Source organism: Dipodomys merriami, unplaced genomic scaffold (assembly GCF_024711535.1).
Source record: "Dipodomys merriami isolate MVZ:Mamm:240054 unplaced genomic scaffold, mDipMer1.0.p SCAF_49, whole genome shotgun sequence".
NCBI lineage: Eukaryota > Metazoa > Chordata > Mammalia > Rodentia > Heteromyidae > Dipodomys > Dipodomys merriami.
In genome coordinates, this window is record NW_027206057.1 from 5766426 (window position 1) to 5791249 (window position 24824).

A 24824-nucleotide genomic window follows, 5' to 3' on the forward strand; every position below is an offset into this window, starting at 1 on the left:
CCAACTAGCTAATAGCCCTCCGTGCAGACCACAGTCCTAAGATTGGCAAACGGGAAATGTACAAGCGGAAGTACTTGTGTTTTTTTTTTTATTATATACATTTTCATTGTGAAAATACTGTACAGAGGGGTTACAATTACATTGACAAGATGAGTACATTTCTTATCAAGCATTATAGCCTCCTCCTTTGTTTCCCTTCCCATCCCTTCCCATCCTCCCTCCCTCCCCCTCCCCCAATCCTCCCCCCACCACCACCAAAGTTGTAAAGGCCATTTTCGACATAACGACTTGTACATCTCATTGTTGCAATGGGTCCACCTGTATCCCTATTTAAATGATTTGTTTTTTTCCTTCCCCTCCACAAATTATACCGACATCAAATACAGTGAAAGCAGGGGTTTGTGTTTGTACCTTAAGGTTCCCAGCCGCAGTGAGCACAGATTTCACAGCCCGCATCCCGTAGTCGTAGTGATGTTGAGATGACAGCTGCTCAGAACACAAGCGGTATGTAGCCACAATTTTCACTGACAAGGGCCGGGCAGTGACAAACCCACAGGAGTACAGGACGATTTCCGCAATCATGGCATAGTCGGGCACCATCATTGCTACTGTCCGAAAGAGAGCCTACGGGGCAAAGGTGAAAGCAAAGCCTGATTTGCTATTAAGGCCGTATCATAAATATATCAGTAAGTTTTGTAAAGGCCTTTTCTTTTCTATCTAAATATTATGTATCGATGATGTTAGATTCTTTGTGGGAAGTAACACGCTACAGGAGAAAGAATATCAAACTGGAAGGGGTGACATTGATCAATTGGTATGTTGAATTGAAACACCTTTGAATACCTACTTAAAGATAACACAGCGAAGTCCCGGAGACTCTAATCTCCAATTAATCACAGAAAAGCAGAAAGTGGTGCTGTGGCTCAAGTGGTAGAGTGCTAGCTTAGCAGGAAAGGAGCTCAGGGAACGCCCCCAGGCTCAGAGGTCAAGGATAGCCCCAGGCTCAGAGTTCAAGCCCCAGGGCTGGTCAGAAGAAAAAAAAATAATCCAAATTTTAAAATTTTGAAATAAAAATAAAACAAACAATAAAAAGAGTATTTAAGTCTGTTAAGAGTGTCTCAAAGTCTGGCTTCTTGCCTGAGCTGAGAAAGTGCCTGCTGTTGGGAGGCTGGGCCTCAATCAATATTTGCTAAGGATCCAATTAAGTACATAACCTGAGGCTAATCAGATAACTGCTAAAAACAAGACTATAGAAGATAAATAAAACATTTTGAGATATTCTAAATGTCTGTAGTCACCAGCTAGTCCTTCTGCAAGCATAATAATAGAAAGAGAAACTTGAAGTGAGTAATGTCATTATTATTAGAAATAAACTAATTTTCCAAATTATAATGATAATGTATCCTCATAGCATTTTAAATATTGTGAGGCAAATAAATGCCATGAGTGGTAGTTAAAAATAAAATTGGATAGATATTTTAAAAGAATAAATATGAAAACGTAGGCTTAGAATACTAAAATGCATCTGGTCTCACTTTAATAGCTCATATATTAACACAAGAATTTCTTGTACAAAAGCAAAAAAAAACTAGGAAAAAAGTTCTTACAATGAATGACAATTGTATTCATACAGTTTGTAAATATCTTCTGGAAGTGAACTGAATTACCAAAAACATAAGGTAGACAAAAAAAACCCCACAACTGTCTTAAGTGATTTATTATGACTCTTCCAAGTTTTCCTTCTCTAAATGTATTATCTAAGTTACTAGGAAGAGGCTTAAGTACTACTGTTTTTACTATTAAAATTGATAAAATGTCAAAAATATACTTAGTGTTCTAACTACTACATGCATGAAGAAAAAAATGAAAGAGAATTACTTTCCAGATTCTACCTTTTTTAAAAAGGTAAATTTTCAATGGCTAGTTTTTCAATGGCTAAGACAGAAATGGAGAGACAGAGAGAATGATTGAATTTATAAATCAGCCTGTCTATGGCTAGGTAAGGTCTTTGCATAATAACACACATTTCTAGTAATTTGGGGTCAACATTCAGTACTGTGAGTTATAGGTTTGCCTCTGATCACACAAGGCAGTTCCCAAATTCCTGTCCATACTTTGCAATAGAGTTGTAGAATGCTTTGAAACACGTATTAGTGACCAAAAGAGCAAAAAAGAAAATCAAGTAATCAAGAGCTTTTCCTGATGTTCCATTCATTAGCAGTTCTCCACCATGCTAACTGCATGCTGCCCACAAGATGTGCTGACATGAGATGCGCTGATATCCTTTGATTTTGGATGTGTTAAAGATAGTTGATTAGTAATAGTAACAAATCTGAAAAGAAATTTGTGCTTTTGAAAAATCAATGAGTATTGATTCTTCATAATAGTTTTAGTCTAACAAGTACCTTCAGAAGTAGAAATGTGCTTAAAAATATTTAATATGTGGGTTTTGTCTAGATGTAATAGAATGTTAAAATGAGACTATCTGCATGAATCTAAAAAGAAATAAGGACATACATTCCATAGGAAGATATGGAAAGGAAAGGAAAGGAAAGGAAAGAAAGTCCCAGACTTAGGCAACATTCCCAGAATTGAATAAATTCCCTAAATGTAGTCAGTGTGAGCAGATAATCGACAGATAAGCAGATAATATTTACTCAATAGAAAGAAATGAGAACTACTGCCCTGCATTTCTGCCCTATTCTTTGAAGGAGGATGGTGCCTAAACATTTAACCATGACTTCCACTTATTTTTTCCTAAGGATCTGGAAATCGATTTCACAGGTATTTTGACGAGTTTGGGAACAAGTTTTGACTTTTGATGAGTGAAAGGAAAACTTCAGGGTCCATTTTGCTCTTTTTCCCGAATACCATGAAGGTGTTTTACCCTGCAGTTTCTTTGGAAAGCTATTCATGAAATTACTGGCTTTGTTCATTAGAGGGTCTAGAATGAGCTCATATTAAAAGTATTTGGATCAGATCAATGACTATTGATTCTTTGTAATAGTTTTAGCCTAACAAGTAGCTTCTGAAATAGAAATGTGCTTAGAATTATTTAATATGTGGGTTTTGTCTAGATGTAACAGAATGTTAAAATGGGACTATCTGCATGAAATACCACGTTACCAACATATGTGAAAGCTACCCAATATGCAAAAATTTTAAAGAAAGGTATACAACCCTTGAACTTTCTCATCTACCTGTGCATCACAGAATATTTGAAAGAGAACGGCAAGAGAGAGAATTTGTGAAAGGATCTCTCTGAGGGGAACTCATGCTACGCATCACTCCTCACAGCTCCAAAGTTGTCATGTGCCCCCCCCCCAACTGCATGAGAGCCTGGGAAGGCATGGATCTGGTGGCTAATTCATGCCCAAGGAAGCAAAAGTGGCTCATGGCAGTAGGATCAATGCTCAGAGCTTGGTAGGACAAACGATGTGTGATAGGAACATAGGAAAAGAGTCTAACTGAGCTTAACGGAGGCTTTGAAGCCCTGCCTGACAAGAAGGCCCCGCAGAACCCACAGTTCTGTGCATGGATCAGCTCCAAACATCTGCCAGTTCCACAGACATCACCCAGGTGGTCACATCTGTACTGCTAGTTTAAAAGATGATAACGAATTAATATGTCAGGCAGGAAAGTGACAATTTAGCACAACACTCAAGAGAGAGCAATTAGTGTGTGGAAAGCCGTGGGACTATGAAACCAGGAAGGCCCCATTTGACAGACAGATGCAGGGAAATGGCAGTACATATGCACTAGGTCCTAATGATAAGGCTCTCATAGACTATGCCAAGAAAATAGTCAGATGCCGGTGGATCCCACCTGCTAAGTGCTGAAGGATCTGTTTGAGGCCATCCAGGGCAGAAAAGCTTGTGAGAATGTATCTCAAAAAAAGCAAAAACAGGACTGGAAGAGTGGTTCAAGTAACAAAGAGCCAACCTTTGAAGAACAAGGCCCTGAGGTCAGACCCCTGTACCACACAAACATTTTTCTAATATTTCACATTGCTTTATTATTTTAGAAAATGTGTAACAAAAATACATGGAACTGAAAGATGAGTTACAGTATAGTGGGCAATTATGAATCTAAACAAGACAAGTCTATGAAGCCTAACAGTTCTTGTGGAGGCAGAACATTCCATTCTGCTAGGAGAGAATCACAACCTGATTAGGCATAATTACCTCATACTGCCCTACTGTTCTAACCTCAGAGACCAGCAGACTTGAGGAGAGGGATTAAAAATAAATAAAACTCAACACAAGTCCATCTATCAGTTCCCCTCTTCCTCTCCCATTATCTTCATTTGCAAAGGGGAAAGCCCTGAGGTGGAGCTTGTGAAGCAGCTTCAGGCTCTGCTAACTGGTAGACACTTGGGTACCCTGAGGTGGCTCAGAAATACACTGTGGAGTGACCACTCCACGCAGCAGCAGAGATGCATCAGGAGAGGAAGGGTACAGAAAGGAAGAAGGCCTGATTTCCACAGAATATGTTTGCCCAACTTACAGTTGAAATAACCTTAGCCAGCACACTGTACACAAGCACCTGAGGAGCAAACTCCTCCTGGGCCAAATACAAGGTTAAATCCATGCACACTTGTGCCAAAATTTTATCACCTTCAACAGAAAAACACTCAGTTTTAAATGGAAATCCTTCACATCCAGCTGTGTTCAAAAATAATAATTTATGGTATTAACATCCTTAAAGCAAGTACCACAAAAGATTTAAATCATTAAGCATGGAAAGACCTACTTTCTGATGAATATAGTTCTTAACAAGGGGGGAGAAAAAACTGGATGACACTCAAGTTGTCAAAATAAGAGAAGCGGGTGGAAATACTAAAGGTGTGGGGTGCAGCCAGAGACTCTGCAGGAGTCCCAGCAGAGCAGCGTACTGGGGGGGGGCTGACTGGCCGACTCACCAGGTAAATGCCAGGGAGGGCTCAGGGATGAGTCTGAGACTAATAACAACACTTTCTGGGGCACAGCTGGCTTTATTTTTATTTTTAGGAATACATTGTGACTTGTTAGGAATTTCTATACATATATACTGGAACACAGATGTTCTGTAGCAGCTCTAGCCAGGAAGACAGCACAACAGGAACAAAAACAACAAAGAGCTATCAGAATTGGAGAAGAAACTTTGGCTCAGTGTAGAAGAAGAAGCCACCATCCCCAGCCCTGCCATGTGACTCTTTGCGATTATTTCAATGGGCACACTGTAGAACACTCTGCAGCCACAGTTATGATGGTCTCCAGCTTTTATTACATACTACTCCCAAGCTTTTGCCATCCCTGCTTTTATAAATATTTATATAGAGAGGTTGATCCTACTGAATAAAAAAGTAACATAAGTGAATGCATAACAGAATTGCTACAAAAAAGGTTTTGCAACAGAAAATTGCAAAGAAAAGCCACAAAATGCTTCTTAAGGGATTTATTCATTTTTGTCCTAAGCCATACCTTCTTCCTTCAAAAGTACCTTGATTTAACATATAAAGGAGCATAAAGTGGAAATGCAAAAATACTTGGCAGCAATTAGTCTTATCAAAAGCTTTTATGGTAGAAAAGAAAAATTGTTCATTTATTCTGAAGCGTTGTCAGTCTACCACTGGGAGCAGTACAAGGCATTTAGGATATTGTAATTCTTTATCCATTAGCTGCGAACATGGATTCTTCATGAAAGAATATGAAATGGCTTACGAAGATATAGAAAACAAAGGCCATGCTTTACTAATAAATACAGGTTTGTTTTTAAATGAAAGTTCAGCATTTTGTTCTTTTTTAACAACAACAACAAAAGGGCTGCATGCTAATGAGAACTGAGAACTGATGTGGGAGGCAAATTGTTTCAGCCTGTTTTAGACCACAATGTAGCAACATAGCTCTCATCTTATGCTCTAGCTAAGGAAACATTTTAAAATACAGAAAGGCCGTAAGTAAAAGCTGTCTTTTATGATTATTTATAATGCAGTAAAACTAAAAGCAACCAAATGTCTAACCAGAAAACAGTTCCAGTTCAATGAATTTATTAAAGTTTGAATTACATTTATAAAGATGAGGAAATGCTCATGCTATAATACTAACTTGAAAGAATTTGCATCTACACATGCATTCATAAAGGTAGCATATACAGCTGTCTGATTTAACCTTTGTAAAAATGCATTTATAACTGAAGGGCTACCTAGAGTACCCAAAGAATTGGCATCTTTTTAATTTGCACACTTTAAAATGAGCACTATATGAAAAATGCAAGTTTTGGAATTTGTACCTGATGTGCACATTTATTTTTTCAAAGGTAATTGAGTCTTTACATATTATCTTCTGGTCTAGCAGGAGGTAGGAGGGCAGGGACAATAGAAGAAAATCGAAGTGAATTTGTTCAACCTATATTCCATCTATCTATATGAAGATAGCATAATAAAATTAATTAGTTTGTACAATTAATATGTGCTAATAAAAAGAATATTAAAAAGCTCAACAATACCTTGTAGCTATTTTTCTAAAATAGCTTAATGCTTAAAAGCATATATTTTGCCTAAAATTCTAGGGAAATGCTACAGTGATACTCACAAGACAGTATGTAAAAGTGATCTATACCACTGGGGGCCGGGGTGAGGGGCCAGGGAAAGTTGGAGAAAAATGAGGGAGAGGGTAGCAAGTTCCACAAGAAATATCCTTATTACCTTACTTATGTCACTGTAACCTCTCTGTACATTACCTTGGCAATAAAATCTTCTTAAAAAATTCTAGGGTAACAAACTTTCTTGCTTAGGTTAACTTCATACATTGTAGAAAGGAAATAGGTGATGTAATTGTGCCCTCTGTACCTTCAGATTATCTGGCAGTTCTGATCGCCCAGCATACCCAGGGTTCATTGTTATAAAGACAGCGCAGGTGGGATCCAGCTTTAGCTCAGTTCCTTCAAACACCAGTATATCAGTACCTGCATTAATACCTATGGATAATCAAGGATGAAAGGAAAGGACTTAACAACTCCACCGGTACATGTGGCTTGTGCCATCCGTTCTATCCTCTATGTCTTTTCTTTTTGCATGATGCAGAGAGAGAGACTACTAGCCCATTACCTCTTTGGATAGTAAGGATTTGTTGAGCAACCACAGAAAGTACTTCCAAATCAATTCTGTTAAACTCATCAAAGCAAGCCCAGGCTCCACAAGATAACAGTCCCTGGGAGGAAAGAGTAATGAAAAATTTCAAGTTTATCTGATTGAATATTACATTGAAATGTTACATTTTTCACCTGATCTTTGCAAGGATTTAATATCCTTTCAAGGAAATTGCTTATTTGCCTTTACCTTTAAAGACAGCTTATTTTTCATTACCAATTCATTATTCTTCATGAATAAAGAGCTTGATCAACTGGAAAATTTTTCAATTTATTTTTTACTCACTGTATATCTTCTGGTATTAAGATGTATGCCTGTGATTCCCAAGTGTTTCTTGCTTTTTATTTACAAGTTGATTTATTTGCTTTTTCTATATAAATGCAATAGAATGGGTTATAATAATCCATTTAAGAGGTCTTTTGTTGTCAATGAGATTGAATTATGCTCTGAACACCTGAATAGCCAACAGCTTGTAATCTTAATTCACAATTACCTGGCAAATACGTATTATTTGATTATAGGTTTATAAATAGGGACTTCATATATTTAATGACAGCTTTTGGAATCTTCAGACTTGAAAGAGTAAATATCTGACTTAGAATAATGGAAAAAAAGCAAAACTAAAACAAGGATTTCACTGAAAAAGATGAATAAGGATGTATCATTAAAAGTACTATTATGGCTACGCGAGGTGTCTGTGGCGGATGCCTGTAATCTTACACACTCAGGAGAACGAGACCTAGAGGACTGTGCGTCAAAAAGCTGTGCTGGTCAGAAAATTCTGTGAGTATCCATCTCCAAAATAACTGGCAAAAAGAGGGCTGGAGGCATAGCTTGCCAGGCAGAGAGCAAATGAGCCAAGTGGAGGGAGGCCCTGAGTTCAAGCCCTGGTAATGGCAATAGATTTTTTTTTTAACAAGGAATTAATTCAAACCTTAAAGAATTTTCCTAATGCCAGATAATCCAACCCATCTGAACAGTTGAAAACAACACATTGTTTGGCGACAGCTTTTGCTAAGTCCTTGGTAGTTTCTGTCTTTCCGGTGCCAGCTGGACCCTCAGGTGCTCCTCCAAGGTGCAGGTGGAGTGCTCCAAATAAGGTTCTGAAAGAGAAGAAATACCCAGTCTAGGCAGAGTAATGTAAATTTTGAAATACATATACCAATATATAGTCTTGTTAATTCAGTGCTGGGGATCAAACCCAAGGCATTGTGCATGCTAGGCAAATGCTCTGCCACTGCGCTACATCCCAGCCCATGGCCATTTTGAAAGGAAAAAAGTGACATTGTCAATAAAGATGGAATGCAAAGCTTGAGAATGAACCAGGCAGTAAAGCTGCAGAGGTCCATCTTGTTTGAATATCTGCACATCAACACAAAAACCATATTTCTGCCTGCATAGATATTGATAATAAATTTGCCTTGTGAAGGTCAAAATGTGTTTGTAACTTTAACTAAGTATCACTATTCCACAATGCTGTGAAATATGTGAAATTTATGTAATCACTTAATACCAATTTTAAAAAAAGAAGAAGAAAAGTGAAAGAAGGGATGGGTTAGGAGCAATGGGTGACAATGTTATCAGACACTTTGTATTCATATACTGTTTTGTAGAATGGGAGCTTCTTTGTACAACCACTTAAAAATAATAAAAAAAAATAAATTTTTAAAAAAAGAAATTGATAGTAGATCCTCCTAACTGAGCAATGTGGGGAACTGAGGTTCATCATATATATAAATATAGAAACCTTGAGGTCTGATTTGTCTCTAAACATTTCTCTTACTTCATAGTTTGTGGTTTGTGTGTGTGTGTGTGTGTGTGTGTGTGTGTGTGTGTGTGTGTGTGTGTGTGTGTGTGTGTGCATGCACGCACTTGTTCTAGGGCTTGAATTTGGGGCCTGGGAGCTGTCCCTGAGTTTTTTTTCCTCAAAGCTAGTGCTCTACCACATAAGGGAGACCTAGATACTAGCACTAACTTCTATTGGAAAGACATCATCATTTTTTATGAAAACATGAGCAGTTATGCCACAACAACTCTAATCATTCTCTAGGAAACAATATAATTTAAAATTATTCTTCTATTTATGAGAGTTTAATACATTTTATTAAGTGCCTCCTTTGTGCCAAAAGAATTATTAGTAGTGGGGACAGAGAAAAGCACAGAACATGAAAAAATTACAAGACATAATACAAAATATATTAAACACATACATTTTTAATTCATTGTGATGAGCTCTAAGAAGAAATCCCCACGTACAAATGAGAATTAGGAGAGGTGACTGTTAATGTAGGCCAGAATGTCAAAAGACTCTACCTGTGAAAGGTAATTTTTTTTGTTTTTTTAAATACACTTATTTATTGTAAAAATATTGTACAGAGGGGTTACAGTTACATGAACAAAGTAATGAATAGATTTCCTATAAAGCATTGTTACCTCCTCCTTTGTTTTTCCCCTACCATCCCTTCCCTCCCACCTCCACAACTACACTCCCTTTCCCTCCTCCCCCTTCTCCCTACCTAAATGGTAAAGTTCTTTTTTTTTTTTGGGTCCGGTCGTGAGGCCTGTACTCTGGGCCTGGGCGCTGTCCCTCAGCTCTTCAGCTCAAGGCTAGCGCTCTACCACTTGAGTCACAGTGCCACTTCCGGCTTTTTTCTTTTTGCTTATGTGGTGCTGAGGAATCGAACCCAGGGCCTCAGGCATGCAAGGCAAGCGCTCTACTACTGAGCCACCTTCCCAGCCCATAAAGTTCATTTTTTCAACATAGTGTCTTGTACATCTCATTGTTACAATGGGTCAACCTGTATCCCTATTTAAACATTTTGTTTTTTCCCTTCAGCTCCCCAAATTAGAAAAGTGTACATATAAGATGCAGGGCACAGACATCAAATACAGTGAAAACAGGGGTTGTACCCTGGGGGAGGAACATATAAAGAAACAAAAAAATCACATGGTACATTATAAATACGTTAGGAACAATAGCAAGAAAGAAAAAACCACTTGTGTCCCTATCCTTAAAAAAAATGAAACAATAAATGTGCTGAGGTAAATAAATGGTATGAATGAGGAAGAGTTTGGAGTAGAACTTAATACAGATCTTATTTGATCTTCATAGGCAGTATTTGAATGCAATTCTTGGGGAAGATAGTCAAGTAGAAAGTATAATTGTGATAGGTGAGCCAAAGTGAAGAAGACTTTGTAGAGTTATATGTTCCTTTCCTTCCTCTTAGGTTGGCTCTGTAAAAACCATATAAAGAGAATTTCAGCAGAAATGTCCAGTTTCTTTCTCCACCCATATCTGACATGAATGGGATCTTGATTAAACACAGGGAGGGGTCACTATGTGGTTCTCATTTCTCAGCTGAAGCCTGGTGCTTAACCCACTGTTGTTGTTGTTTTTGTATCCAACTCTCTACTCATATGTAACAACACCTATAGCTTAAGGAGAGGGGATAATTAACCATCACCAGGCTAGGTATCTTCCTCAGCCTAAGAGCTTGGAATTGAGGACCAAATACTAGCCTGGCCATTTACTACTAAAACTTTGTTTTCCATTGACTTTAGATTTTTGGTGTTCTAGTGGGAAGAGAAATGTATATTCTAAATCCCTAACATATCTAATAAACATTTCTAAAATAAAATCTGATCATTGACAAATCAGTAAAGAGAACACAATGAAAGAGGGATATTCTTTTCAAAAAATGGTGCTGATATAACTGTATATTCCCCCATAAAACAACAACAAATCCAGACACAAAATTAATTAAAGTGGATTATAGTTTTATATGGAAACCACAAAAGAAGTTCCAAATATATGTTATATAATAGTGTCTTAATAATATGTTTCAACAAAGAATAACTACAGAAAAGGATTTTGCTAAGGGAAAAATCTTACTCTGTAAATGGTACTATTAAGAAAATGAAAACTGCTGGTCACCAGTGGCTCATGCCTATAATCTTAGCTACTCAGGAGGCTGAGATCTGAAGATTGTGGTTCAAAGACAAGTTGGGCAGAAAGTCCATCACACACACACACACACACACACACACACACACTGGAAACAGAAGCTGTGGATGGAGAGAAAATACTTTTAAAAATATATATGAGTTAAAAGATTTTTTTCTAAGATGTACAAAGAACTTTTAAAACAACAGCAGGAAAACAATTCAATTACAAAATGGGCAGAAGAACAATATTTCACTGAGTAAGATAGTCATATTGAAATAAACATATGAAAGTATTCCAACACCGTGTAAAATAATGCAAAATAAGATGCACTATACATCTATTAGAATGGCTAGAATATCCAAATATCCAAATTCTTCCAAGGATGTGGAGCACTGGGAACCTTCCTTCCTTGGTGTTAGAATACAGCAAGTACAGCCATCTTGGAACATTTTGGCAGCTCCTCCCAAGCGAAACATAAGCTCACTGTATGATCCAGCTATTGTACTCCCAGGTATTTCCCAAAACAAATTAAAACCTACTTCCCCACAAAACCACTGCATAGGAATGTTGTAGCAGCTTATTCAAAATCACCAAAACTTTTGTAGCAACTAAGATGTCCTTCAATGGGCAAATGGAAAAACTGGTATGTTCATACAAGAGCATGTTACTCAGAGATAAAGAGAAATGCACCATCTAATTTTGGAAAATTATGGGGAAAACGTAAATACACATTGCTTAGTGATTGTCTTAGTAACTGTCTTTAGATTTTGAGAAGACAGCACTTGGGAAAGTGAAAAGTTACAGTAACAAACATCATAGGTGGTTGTCTGGGATACAGGGGGCAGAGAAGAGGGTTAATGTGTGAAACAGACATTTTAAGGTCAGTGAAAGTATTCTGTATTACTGTAGTACTGTTATTCATTTGTCTAAAACCATATAACAAATAGACCCTGATATAAACTAAACACTCCAGTTAATAATAATATGTCTATATTGACTTATCAATATAGCATATCCATACCAATAAAAGATATGAATAACAGAAGAAACACGGGGCAGAGGTTACTATGGGATCTGTGTACCTTCTGCAGCATTTTTCTGTAAACCTGGAACTGTTATAGAAAAGTTTAGTTTTCAAAAGAGAGATGATAGACAATAGAAGTAAAAAATATCAGTAAATTGTTAAACTTAATTCAATTCAATCAAGATGACTCAGTGTGTGACTAGATGTGAAGAGCTGAGAAAGAGCCAGGGACAGAGTCAGGTATTTATTAATATGATGAGGTTGAAAGGAAGCTGAGCTAACTTAGCGGGTGAAGTGGTAGGTTGAAAAAGTGGAAGCACCTATGGAGTGTCCAACAAAGACATCTAGCAGGTTTGCACAGCACACGCTTACACAAGAAAGGCACAGACTCAGGTCTCTAGGACATACAGCATGGAAGCCCAAGCATAAATGAGGACTCTCAGGAAACCGGGGAGGGGGATTAAAAAGAAAACTGGGAGAGTATTAAGAGACAAAAGGGACAAAGGGGACAAAAAAACCCACACAGGTAATTGGTTTTTTTAAGACAAATCAGTGATCAGAGGTGAGTGAAATTTATTTCCAATATGTCCTTAAAAGATGTACCTGTAACAGCGATCTGTGAGTGGAGTAATCACCAGCCGAGGGGAGTTACCCAGATATTCGTATCCATATCGCAAACCAGCATTGATCATCTTTGTTTGTAACTGGTTTTCCTAAGATGAATCGGGGCGGGGGGGAAGGAGGTTAGATAACAAATGTCAGACAATATGAGATCTCAAGCTCTTTAATATAGGATAAAATGTAATTTTCTAGACATGTGAATAACTGGAAGAATTCCATAAGTAGTTTCCATGAGTTAGTAGCTGAACTTGGCGGTCTATTTTTCCTATAGAATGATTTAGAATTAGTGCTTTAGGTGTCTTGTATCACATCACCAGTCATAGTTTTTGATATACAATGGCTATTACCTCTGCCACTGTTTTCCAGATGAGGAAACCGACGCAGATGGAGAGTAACAAGCCTGAACAAGGACATACATTAGCAAAGGGAAGAGGTAGCATTTAAAATAAGGCACACTTGAGACATTTGAGGATGCTGGGTCTTACCTCTTTTCTCCTCCTGCCCGTACCCCTGAAGATGTCCATAGCACCTATGTGATTGGAAGTTCTGAGCCCTGCTTCCTGTCTTCAGCTTCCTGGCCCACAGTACTAACTAACTGTTCCTGCTCCTCCTTCCATCCCAGCCCTCACAAAAATCCCCATCCACACAGATGCCTGCCGACTGCTTCTCTTGATTCATCAGAGGAAGCTTAAATGACTAAATCAGACTAAAGGAATTTAATTTGTGCATTCTTCAGCTATAACAATAGTAATGATAATTCCACAACTTTAAACAGACTAGTCTCAATGTTTCATAAATTGCAAGCATAACTCATTTAAAACTAAGTAGCATTTGCTCATTATTTCTATCAATATGTGTATGTGCATGCTTCTATGTAACAATTGAATAGAAATAAGGATAATAAATATAGATACTGATAACATAGCATTGTTAAGTGCCTTAATCTTCAATCTGGGAAAATGTTTATGTGCATATGTGTAGTCATTCTTCCGCAAAAATCCTGTTTACTGATACTATTTCCCATGTGAACAAAAAAACACAAGTTAAAAAGCTATGAGCTGAAGCTGCTGTGTAATAACATCCAGTGAAGTCACTTACTTGCCAGTAGTACCTAAGCTGACTTAACCATTCAAAGTCATTGTCATCCATCACACTCTTATTCACAAGTGCTGCCAGGACATCTCTAGCGTGGACATCTAGTACCACAAGGGCTCCCAGAGTAACACGATTCTGCTTGGACAATTTGCCACGGACCAATGTGACAATATCATCGATTTGTCTGTTACATTTTTCCAAATAATTCTGAAGAGTCTGAAAGAAATTAGGGTATAACTTCCAAATGTGATAAGAATCATTTCAGGCAAAAATATTGTGAACTAGCATATATACATATATACATACACACCTGCATACATGCATGTATATAATGCTCCTTTATCATAATTTTCTATAAACTTTAAATATAGTCTATTTTCTGTACTACAAACAAGACCAATCTGGCAAGACATAAAAGGTATATGGTGTCTGTGCCAACATCCTTTCCTTTACTATTTCTACCTCTTCTCTATTTTTTTTTTGTCTCCTGCAGAGAAGTAAGTGTTTGATGACATGGAATGATTGGTGCATTTGTTACTCTGCTCTTCCTTTGGAATCTGCCTGCCTACCAAGAATGTTTCTCAAACTCCCAAATTTATTAATGTTCAAATATACATTAGATAGTTAAAGGCATATTAATTTCCCTGTCAAAAATATACTTAAAACTTATAGTTGTTTTGTTTTTTTTTTGGGTCCGGTCATGGGACCTGAACTCTGGTCCTGGGTGCTGTCCCTCAGCTCTTCAGCTCAAGGCTAGCGTTCTACCACTTGAACCACAGGGCTACTTCCGGCTTTTTTCTTTTTGCTTATGTGGTGCTGAGGAATCAAACCCAGGGCCTCATGCATGCAAGGCAAGTGCTTTACCACTGAGCCACCTTCCCAGCCCAAGACTTATAGTTTTAAACGAAAGATCTATAATTACTGATCCCAGTTGATCCATCCATAAACTGAAACCTGACATACTTGAAATGAGTATACTACATTCAGTGTAATTGGTATGTGTGTCTGAATGTGTCTGTGTGTCTGTATATTTGTTTTCAGTGCTGGTGCTGGAGCTTGAACTCAGGGCCTAGGCACTCTACCAATTGAATCACAAGTTTTTCTGTCTTTAATTGGATATAAAGTCTCATGAACTTTCCTGGTTGCTGGCTTCAAATCACGACTCTTAGATCTCAGTCTCTTAAGTAGCTAAGAGTACAGGGGTCACACACCAGCACCAGCTGTAATTGACTTTTAATTAATAGCAACCAACCAAATAATAATATTAAATTCTTATGCCCACATACATTGGAAAATATTTAATAATGAGTATCATTCATAATATTTCTTATTCAAAATCAACACATTAAAAATTTGAGGAAATAGTCAAACAAAGTCAACCGATGCTTCATGTAAAGGGCACAGAAGAGAATTATGTTACTCGATATTCTCCTATGCTTTCTACTTTGCTTATGTCGTGCTGAGGAATTGAACCCAGGGCCCCATGCATGCAAGGCAAGTGCTCTACCACTGAGCCACCTTCCCAGCCCTTCCTCCTATGCTGTCTAAACTTAGGGAGTCTTATTTTGTTTGATTTCCACTTAGGAAGTTTGCTAGTCCTATTACCTCTTTATTTTAAAGGCACAGCAATGTAGCAAAATACAGTAGCAAGACTGAAAATCAAGTACCTTTGACTTTTACAAAATGTAAATAAACAGTCGGGTGTTGACATAAATATTTTGACCATCAGAATACTTTTTTTTCTAAGATACTGTGGAATTTTATTTTAAAAAGATGTCATTTGGCTTGCAGCATGAAGGTGACTCTGAGTGATCAACTTCATTCTATTTTTAAGAGTAGATATATTAGAACCATGACAATTATTTTAAAAGCATTAAAAAAATCCTTGGGGTAATAAAAACTTACAGTTAGTCCCATTGGAATAGCTGTTTGTACTTCTTTTGTCCAAAAGGTTTGTGATACACAGAGAACAGTCTGTCCAGGCCAATCTCGTACCCAGTTAATTCGTTCAACTTTTGTATAAGCCAGAATTGCATCTCCAATTACCTAATAATAAAGAGGAAATTCGAAAGGTGAAATTTCCTGACAATGCTATATAATGGAAAGCTCAACTCCTAAATTAACTCTCATACTGCTTAACATTTTATAACATTCATAACCAATTGTGAAAAACACATAAAACATGTGATTATACAATTTAAATTCAAGTTTACTCATGTACTTGTGAGCAAATTGGTGATTACATAGCAGATTATATTGCAGATACACTATCAACTCATATTGTATACATTGTATTGAATAATCATTTGACCAGTTTTAGTCAAGACATCCCACATACATTTGAATTTGACAAGAATGAACAATTTTACTACAAAAATCTAAATTCAATTAATTCTATAAGATCCATCAAATTTATGGCACATAATTTTCTTTCTGTTATATAAGTTGTCCACACAACTGTGTACATGCATATATACACACATGCAAACCACACAATTCTCTAAAATATATCCCACATTCCATACTTAAGTCCCTTTCAGCTTGGTGCCCAAGGCTATGATGATGAGGACAAATGTATAATTCTTTCAGGGAGAGTTGAGGGCTGCACAGTCAGAAAGTCTAATTTATGTCCTTTTCTACCTATGTACAGTGGACTGCTATATATACTTTTGCTACCAGCCATCAGTGAGAAATGCATTACTCTGTCACAGACACCAACCAAAAATAGTAATATCCTCTGAGAAGTGATATACACTTTAGTGTTTGAAGTTTAGAAAGGACTGTCAAAGTTAAAATTCTCAGAGAAATATATAAGAATGGCTAAAACTTTCTGGATTTCTAGTCATACTGGGAGATTTATAGAACAAAGATAAAACGCTGAGCTATGGCTATTGATAATAAAGACCTTGTTAAAAACCAGGAAGTCACTAAAAGGGCAGGTGGAAATGGACAACTGAAGGATGGAGACACAGAAAAAGAAGAAGAATGCCCAGTAGAGTAATGCCAAGATGGAGAGAATATATGTCCTAGAAGGACATTGTGGGGAGGACAAGAGGAAGGCATTAAAAGATAAATCACTAAAAGGAATTCTATGTCAATAGAGGAGAAGAAATACAATTATATAATGTTATATAGTGTTTAATGTGAAGTCTATTACTGTATGTATGTACATATATATATATATGCAATTGCCTTTCAAATAATGTATATATATATATATATATATAGCACAGCACATATTCCTCCACTTACAGTAGTTATGTTGAATTTTTGCATATTTTAACCACAAAAACTTACACATGAACATTTTGAGAAATAGCTAATTCCTACACAGTTACTTGCCACTATATCTTAACATTCTGAAATAGCATACAAAATATTTTTCTAAGTACCTTAAATAAAATCTAAAAGAATAGTTAAAATAATTTTGTTTATTTCCCTTTGTTGTGTTTTTAATGTACTATGTGATTTCTTTCTTTTTTAAAAAAATAAGTTTTTTAATTGTGAAAATACTGTACAGAGGGGTTACAGTTGCATGAGTAAGGTAATGAGTACATTTCTTATCCAGCATTGTTGCCTCCTCCTTTGTTTTCCCCCACCATCTCTTCCCTCCAACCTCCACAACTACTTTTTTTTTTTGCATTTCCCCCCTGTTTTATCCCCTGTTATCACTGTATTTGATTTCAGTATTGTATATACATTTATCTCAATTAGGGAAGGAAGGGGAACAACAAAATGGTGAGACAAAGGACAAAGGGTGAACCAATGCAACAGTGATACTCACAAGACAATATATTGGAAATGTACTCACTATCGTACTTATGTAACTGTAACCCCTCTGCACATCACCTTGACAATAAAATTAAATTTTAAAAAGGAATATTTGAAATAGTAACAGATATGACTACAATAATGTGTCCTCACTATATGTCACATCTCAACTAGAAAACCATAGAATCCAATTCAATACTGTCAAATAGTGGTCAAAGTGGACATTTTAATTGCCCCATAAATAGCCACACTATTTGTTAATGTTTATCACCTGAAAGCCTGTTAAAGCTCATCTTCTCTGTTCCAATACTGCTAAACATGAGAAGTTATCCCAAGAAAATAAATGATTCAGCCAGGCGCTGGGAGCTCCTGCCTATAATCCTAGCTACTCATGAGGCTGAGATTTGAGGATCGTAGTTCAAAGCCAGCCCGGGCAGGAAAGTCTGTGAGACTCTTGTCTCCAATAAACCACTGGAAAACCAAAAGTGGCGCTGTGGCTCAAATGGTAGGGCTCTCACCTTGAGCTGAAGAGCTCAGGGCCAGCGCCCAAACCTAGAGTTCAAGCCCCACAACCGACCAAAAAAAAAAAAAAAGAAAAAAAGAAAATAAATGATTCAGCCACATGTGGAAACTCACAGTTGTATTCCTAACTGCTCAGTTCAAGCCCAGTTACAGAAAATAGTAATAACAATAAATAATAATAGTAATAATAATAATTCGAGGAACCAGAAAATATAAGTATATTCCTTGTCCTCTAATTCATAGAAGGAATAAAATCCAAATTTCAAAAAGATTGTATGTTTACTAAAATGTTATACAGGGGTCATTAAAATTATAAAGAAACACTAAGACATGAAGTAATATCAAAAACCCGGAGTCTAATGAATTTTTCCAATACTGGATATGAAACTTTAGAATATTAATTTTATAGCAGGTTATTTAATTATACTCCTCTATTAAATTATGATTGTTGTTGTTGATAAGAAGCCTTAATACTAACCCCATATGTAGTAAGAACTTAAGGTCTGTATTTATTGATACAACTTCAAACTCAACTAAGAACAAATATTACAAATGACTTGGTTAAAAGCATGTTTTATGAGAGGTGGAAAAAATGCAGTAACCCTTAAAGGAAGGAGGCATGATTTTACAGCATTTTGGTATACCTGTTGATTATACAACACTTGGACACACATAGAACAGAGCCACATATATCAAGGAGATTATTGAGAATGTATTGACAGGTTATTTCAAGTCAAGATGAGAAACTGATCATAAAGGCAAATGTGAGTTTACTTTGGACTGAAAGCACTAAAGGTGGCTCTAAGAAATGAGACAGATGCATCACTAAAGAAAATCTGGGTTGCTGAGCCAGTGGCTCACGCCTGAAATCCTAACTACTCAGGAGGATGAGATCTGAGGATCGTGGTTCAAAGCCAGCTCAGGCAGGAAAGTCCATGAGACTCTTATCACCAATAAACCCACCAGAAAACAGGAAGTGGCACTGTGGCTCAAGTGGCAGAGTATTTTCCTTGACCTGAAGAGTGCAGGGACAGCACCCAAGGCCAGAGTTCAAGCCCCACGACCAAAAAAAAAAAAAAAAAAGAAAAAGAAAAGAAAAGAAAATCTGGGTCATCTGGATGGCATTTTGTCTCAGTTTGTGTGAACCATTACAAAATAACTTAGAATATCTCTTTGCTTCCAAGTTATCTATTACAGTTGGAATGGCAATTCACCTAACAGGGTGTTTATCAATGACATATTGTAATAATATTAATCTTCTGTATTTATCTAAAAATAATAATATATAAAACCAGCTACCTTGTGGATGGAACGAATCATGACTCTCTCTAACTCAACCAACCACTTCTCCACTTGACCTCTAGCTTTGGCTGTTGAAATGGTTTCAATGAGCTCTACCACCTCTCCTTCACTGCTCTTCATATGAGTAATATCTAAAGTTTCTGTAAATTCTACGCTTGCAATTCCTTCAAAGCATTTCTTCAAGTGAGGTTGCACCCTGCAAGGAAATAAAAGTTAAAGAATTTACTCAATTAAAGCAATTCCTAGAATAACCATATACTTTTTGTCACAGGGTAACTGCAAATTCATCCATGTGTACCATGAGTCCTGTGTTAGGGGCTACTGAAGATAAGGTGCTCAGCAAACCAATCATAGTAAACAAAAACAAAACAAAACACAATTTCTGACTACATTGATTATATAGTTCAGTAACAAGTCAATATTAATTGAATAATGACAAAATGACACATGAATCTTTGTCCTCAAAGCAGTGAGTAGAAAGATGCTAAGATTAATTTATGAACAAATTATGCCAAAGCCAAGTAACACAAAGAATTTTCAAATACACAAAACTCACCACTTCAAGTGGAATTTTCAGAGACTGCTTGAAAATTATAGACTAGGTTTAGTACTTGGAGTACTTTACCGTTTATTAAACCAACTGCTTTGACATACCCAACTCTTAGTGTATCCAGTGTAATATCCCTGGGCTGGATGAAACCCCTCAATTTTGCTATATTACCAATAAACAGTTGAAATAATTTTTCAACTGGGCAAAAAGCAGCAGAAATAAACCTCAGATGGAAACCTGAGCCTATATTTATGTTTTTAATCCATACTTCTCCTTTGAAGGCATAGATACAAAAATAAATGTTTTTACTAAAACATTTACTCTTTGCCAACTGTATAATAAGCACTCTTCTAAGGAAGGAAGAATCAGCAATAGGAAAAATAGTTGAAAATCTCTGCCATCAGGTAGCTTAGATTCTGCTTGAGGAAGATAAGCAATAAGCAAAGAAATAAATTGTAGAATATGACTGGTAATGACAATTACATCAATGGCAAATAAGGCAGAAAAGATAAATCCAAAAACGGTGGTAAGAGAGGACTTGGGGGTAGCAGGTTGGTATTTCAAATATGGTTGTCAGGCAAGGCCAACCTAACTGGAGATATTTGAGCAGGTCTCCACAGAGACCTTCAGAAGAGAAAGGAAGATAGATGTCTGATGGACATTTGGTGAGGAGTATCTTAGAAAGGAGTCAGTACAGGAGGGGAGGAAGCTGGTCCATTCATAGAGGAATTGCAAGGGGCTGGTGTGAGCATGAAGACTAGCAGGAGGTACAGAGAGAAGATGATGGGAGCCTCTCGTGGATCATTGCAAGTCTTTGAGGGCACTGGCTTCATTCTGGATGGGATGTACAAGAACCATAGGCCTTGAAAATAACTGCAAGAAAACATGTGAAAAAATAAGGGCTCATTCCAAGGTTCATTATGTTTAGGAAGAAATATCCTCTGAAGATATTGCTTACATTTTCAACAATTATTCAGAATTCCTCAAAGTTGATTGCTGATACTACTTTATTCTTCTTGAAGACAAATTATTATATAAACATGGGTTATATACAGTAAGTTCTATTCTATCTTTTAAAATCTATCTGTTCCATCTTGAAAATTACATGAATATATTGTTTATGAGCTCTATACATGTACATGTGCATTTGCAAGTGTAAATCATTATACAATACATATTTTTATTGGCATATGTTAACTTGTAGTAGTTAATATAGTGGAACATCCATAAATACACATAAGCCACTTGGATCTTGTTCCTGCCCTTATTCTTTCTGATCCCTTCCTCCGTCTCCATTTTCTCTTCTTCTACCTCCCATGACCTTGTTGTTTTTTAAAATTAATTTTGCTTTGTTTCCCCATCCACAATGAAAGAACAAATGCAAAATTTCTATTTCATTCTAAAATTTAAATGTAAGCAGGTAAATGAAAGCATGTGTCTGTTATCCATGTAAATGACCTACCTTGTAGGATCTTTAGTCTCAGATAGGATCTCAAGAAGTTCATCATTTGACAAGAAAAAGAATCTGGGGAAGAAGAGACGTTTCTTTTCCAAATATTCATTGAGTCCTTTAAGAATGAGTTCCAAAAGCTCATTAGATTTTTTCATTCTTTCCAGCATCTTCTCAATATTTACAACTGACAGAACATGTTTATCCTAAAAATTAAAAGAGAAAGTGCTTGACTAAAAATATTGGATATTGATTTCATTTGTATCACGATTGTATTGGAGATTACACATTCTCACTCAAAAGATTACATATATTTTAATAGGAATATTTTAAGTAGGTTTGCATATTCTAAGTCTACTGAGTTTCTCCAATCATAAAATTCATATTGACATGATACACAGCCATAATATAACAATTCTTTTTAATTTCATTTTATTGTCAAGGTGATGTACAGAGGGTTACAGTTGTATATGTAAGGTAATGAGTACATTTCTTGTCAAACATTGTTACCTACTCCCTCAGTTTTTCTCACACTTTCCTTCCACCACACAACAATTTTTAAGTTAAAAAGTTTTAAAAGGAAATGAAAAAAAGACAGAAAACAATAAGAAGGAAAAAAATAAGAAGGAAAACATAGTTAAATGACTTGTCTTTTGTTCCTTTTTTGGGGGGGGAGTGGTCTGGTCATGGGGCCTGAACTCTGGGCCTGGGTGCTGTCCCTCAGCTCTTCAGCTCAAGGCTAGCACTCTACCACTTGAGCCATAGCACCACTTCCGGCTTTTTTTTTCTGCTTATGTGGTGCTGAGGAATTGAACTCAGGGCCTCATGCATGCAAGGCAAGCGCTCTACCACTGAGCCACCTTCTCAGCCTCTTTTGTTCCTTATGGATAAGACCATACTTAAAATAGTAAGTCATTGTGACAAATATTATTTTGAATGTTACTGTTATCAGCAAGAGTGTTGTATAAGTTGAAAAGGCAACTGTTGGCAAAGAAATTTTCTGTAAGGTTTTACAAGCAATCACCCCTGAACCACCATATGACAGAACCAAGCATTTTAAGAATACCTTCTTTTAATGCTGTCCCATCCAAAGTAAGAAATAGGATGAAAAGCTGATCTTATAAACTCATATTTTTAAAAGTGCTTTACTGACTTCTCAAACTATATATAGACTAGCCACAATGTTTATGAGAATCTTAGAAATGCATATCAAACTATAATCTAGATACAGTCTTCAATAAAACTCTTATCTCTTTTCTTTAATATAATCATTGTCATTCAGGAACTTATTCCAAACTCAGTGCATGGATTTTTTTTTATTGTGAAAATACTGTGTAGAGGGGTTAAAATTACATGGGCAAGGTAATGAGTACATTTCTTATCAAGCATTGTAGCCTCCTCCTTTGTTTCCCCTTCCCATCCCTTCCCTTCCTCCCTGCACCCCCACCCAATCCTTTCCACCCCCCCTCCCCGCCCCATGTATGGATTTTTAAGTAAGAAAACTTCTCAAAATAAAAGAAAGTCTTTTCTAAATAAGCTTTAAAATGCTTTTATTATATATATATATAAATATATAACATATAAAATTATATATAAATATGTATATAATGCTTTTTTTAAAAATTTTATTTTATTTTATTTGAGAACATACTGTACAGAGGGGTTACAATTACATTTGCAGGATAATGCATACATTTCTTACCAAGCATTGCAGCCTCCTCCTTTGTTTACCCTTCACCTCCCTTCCCAGCCTATATAATGCTTTTTATTTATTGTGTTTTATTTTAAAAACACAATACAGGTTTTAATCACCTGACCAACTAAAACTCACATGAGGACATACCACACATTTGTTAATATAAATTACATGGCATTCTAGAAATTTTATATGAATTGAAAATAAGAGAAAGTTATTTTTAAAATAAATATGAGCTTTCAAGGTTAACTACTTGATTTTTTTTTGTATTCAGCCAGAAGTGATAGATCAACCAAAAATGTGGACTACAAAATATTTCATAGATGAAGGGGAAACAAAGGAGGGGGCTACAATGCTTAATAAGAAATGTACTCATTATCTTGCCCATGTAATTGTAACCCCTCTGTACAGTATTTTCACAATAAAATTTTTTTAAAAAAATTTCATAGATGAATTTTATTCTATTGCAAGAATCTCTAATATATGCTTTTGTTAATGTACTTTGAATGTGGCTGGAAAGATATAAAGGGGCCACACAGACCAAGATGCATTGTATTCATATAGTGTTTTGCTAAAGGAAACCCTCCTTGTACAACTACTTAAAGATAATAAGAAAAGAAAAGATACAATTAAAATTATAACAATGTAACCTGGGAACAACAATCTTGTAAAAGAAATTTCATCAAGATAGTCATTAAATATTAGATGTGTACGTTGTGGAGATCAACTCACCTTTAAACAATTATACAAGACATTCTATTATAATTTCTGTGTTTCAAACAGGCATTAAATTCACGCACACACATACACACACACACACACATAACAGGTAAAAGACTCAAGTCAAATGATCAATCTTTTTGTTCTTGTTGTTTAATACTGGATTAACCTCTATTTCATCTTAAAGCCTCTATTTTCTTGTTAAGCCATTTCTTCAATAGATTTCAGAATATTTTGTCAGACCATCATTCTAAATGTACAACTTACCCAGAGCAGAAGAGTGATATTCCTGGATGCCTAAATCCAAACCCCAAAATTGTGTGCTTTGAGCACCACCTGCTGGGAAAAAATGCTTTTCTTTGTTTATTAAAAAAAAACTAGTAAAAATGAAAAGCTTCTTTCTCACAAATGAACAATACTGCTTTAGCCTCATCAAAATTGATCAAAATTGGCCCTTTGAGTCTGACATCTAAAACTAAAAGAGTTCATCTTTAAAAGAATGAGTCAAGCCAGGTATGGTGGCATACAACTGTAACCCCAGCACTCTGAAAGAATTTCAGGCCAGACAGCACCAGGAAATCCTGCCCTACCTTGTCTCAGAAAATAAAAAGTAAAATCAAACAAGATAGCATATTGTATTCATTCACTAAATATTACATTTACCATACAAAAATAACTGGAAAAACAGCATTCAATTCAATTTTTAAGTATAGGTTGAATATCCTTTTTAAAAGTGAAATACTAGAGATGAGAAGTGTTTCAGATTTCTAGATTTTTAAATTACACACACACACACACACACACACACACACACACACACACACACACACACTTTTTTCTAGACTCCCTGTTGAGCATCCTTAATCTCAAGTTTGAAAATAAAAGTTTCAGGTTTTGGGTGAGGGATCCTTAACCTGATACACAGTTGCTCAGGTAAAGCCTCCTTAGCTAGATTAGCTCAATAACTTCATCTGTGTCAGGTATATATGGTGCTTCTA

The 24824-nt window shown here is 36.2% G+C and overlaps 1 protein-coding gene across 2 annotated transcripts in view; it reads right to left on the reverse strand.

The window, feature by feature from the left end:
• The window catches only part of Dnah7 (dynein axonemal heavy chain 7), a 206171-nt gene that overhangs the window by 111413 nt on the left and 69934 nt on the right, over nt 1–24824 (reverse strand). For both annotated transcript variants that reach the window (XM_069995693.1, XM_069995692.1), the window contains exons 20-28: nt 21423–21616; nt 19408–19606; nt 15721–15861; nt 13819–14031; nt 12703–12812; nt 8064–8232; nt 7088–7190; nt 6830–6957; nt 412–624 (exon numbers count right to left, since the gene is read on the reverse strand). In XM_069995693.1, the coding sequence (XP_069851794.1) occupies nt 412–624; nt 6830–6957; nt 7088–7190; nt 8064–8232; nt 12703–12812; nt 13819–14031; nt 15721–15861; nt 19408–19606; nt 21423–21616 (1470 nt within the window). The remainder of the gene's footprint in view (nt 1–411; nt 625–6829; nt 6958–7087; nt 7191–8063; nt 8233–12702; nt 12813–13818; nt 14032–15720; nt 15862–19407; nt 19607–21422; nt 21617–24824) is intronic.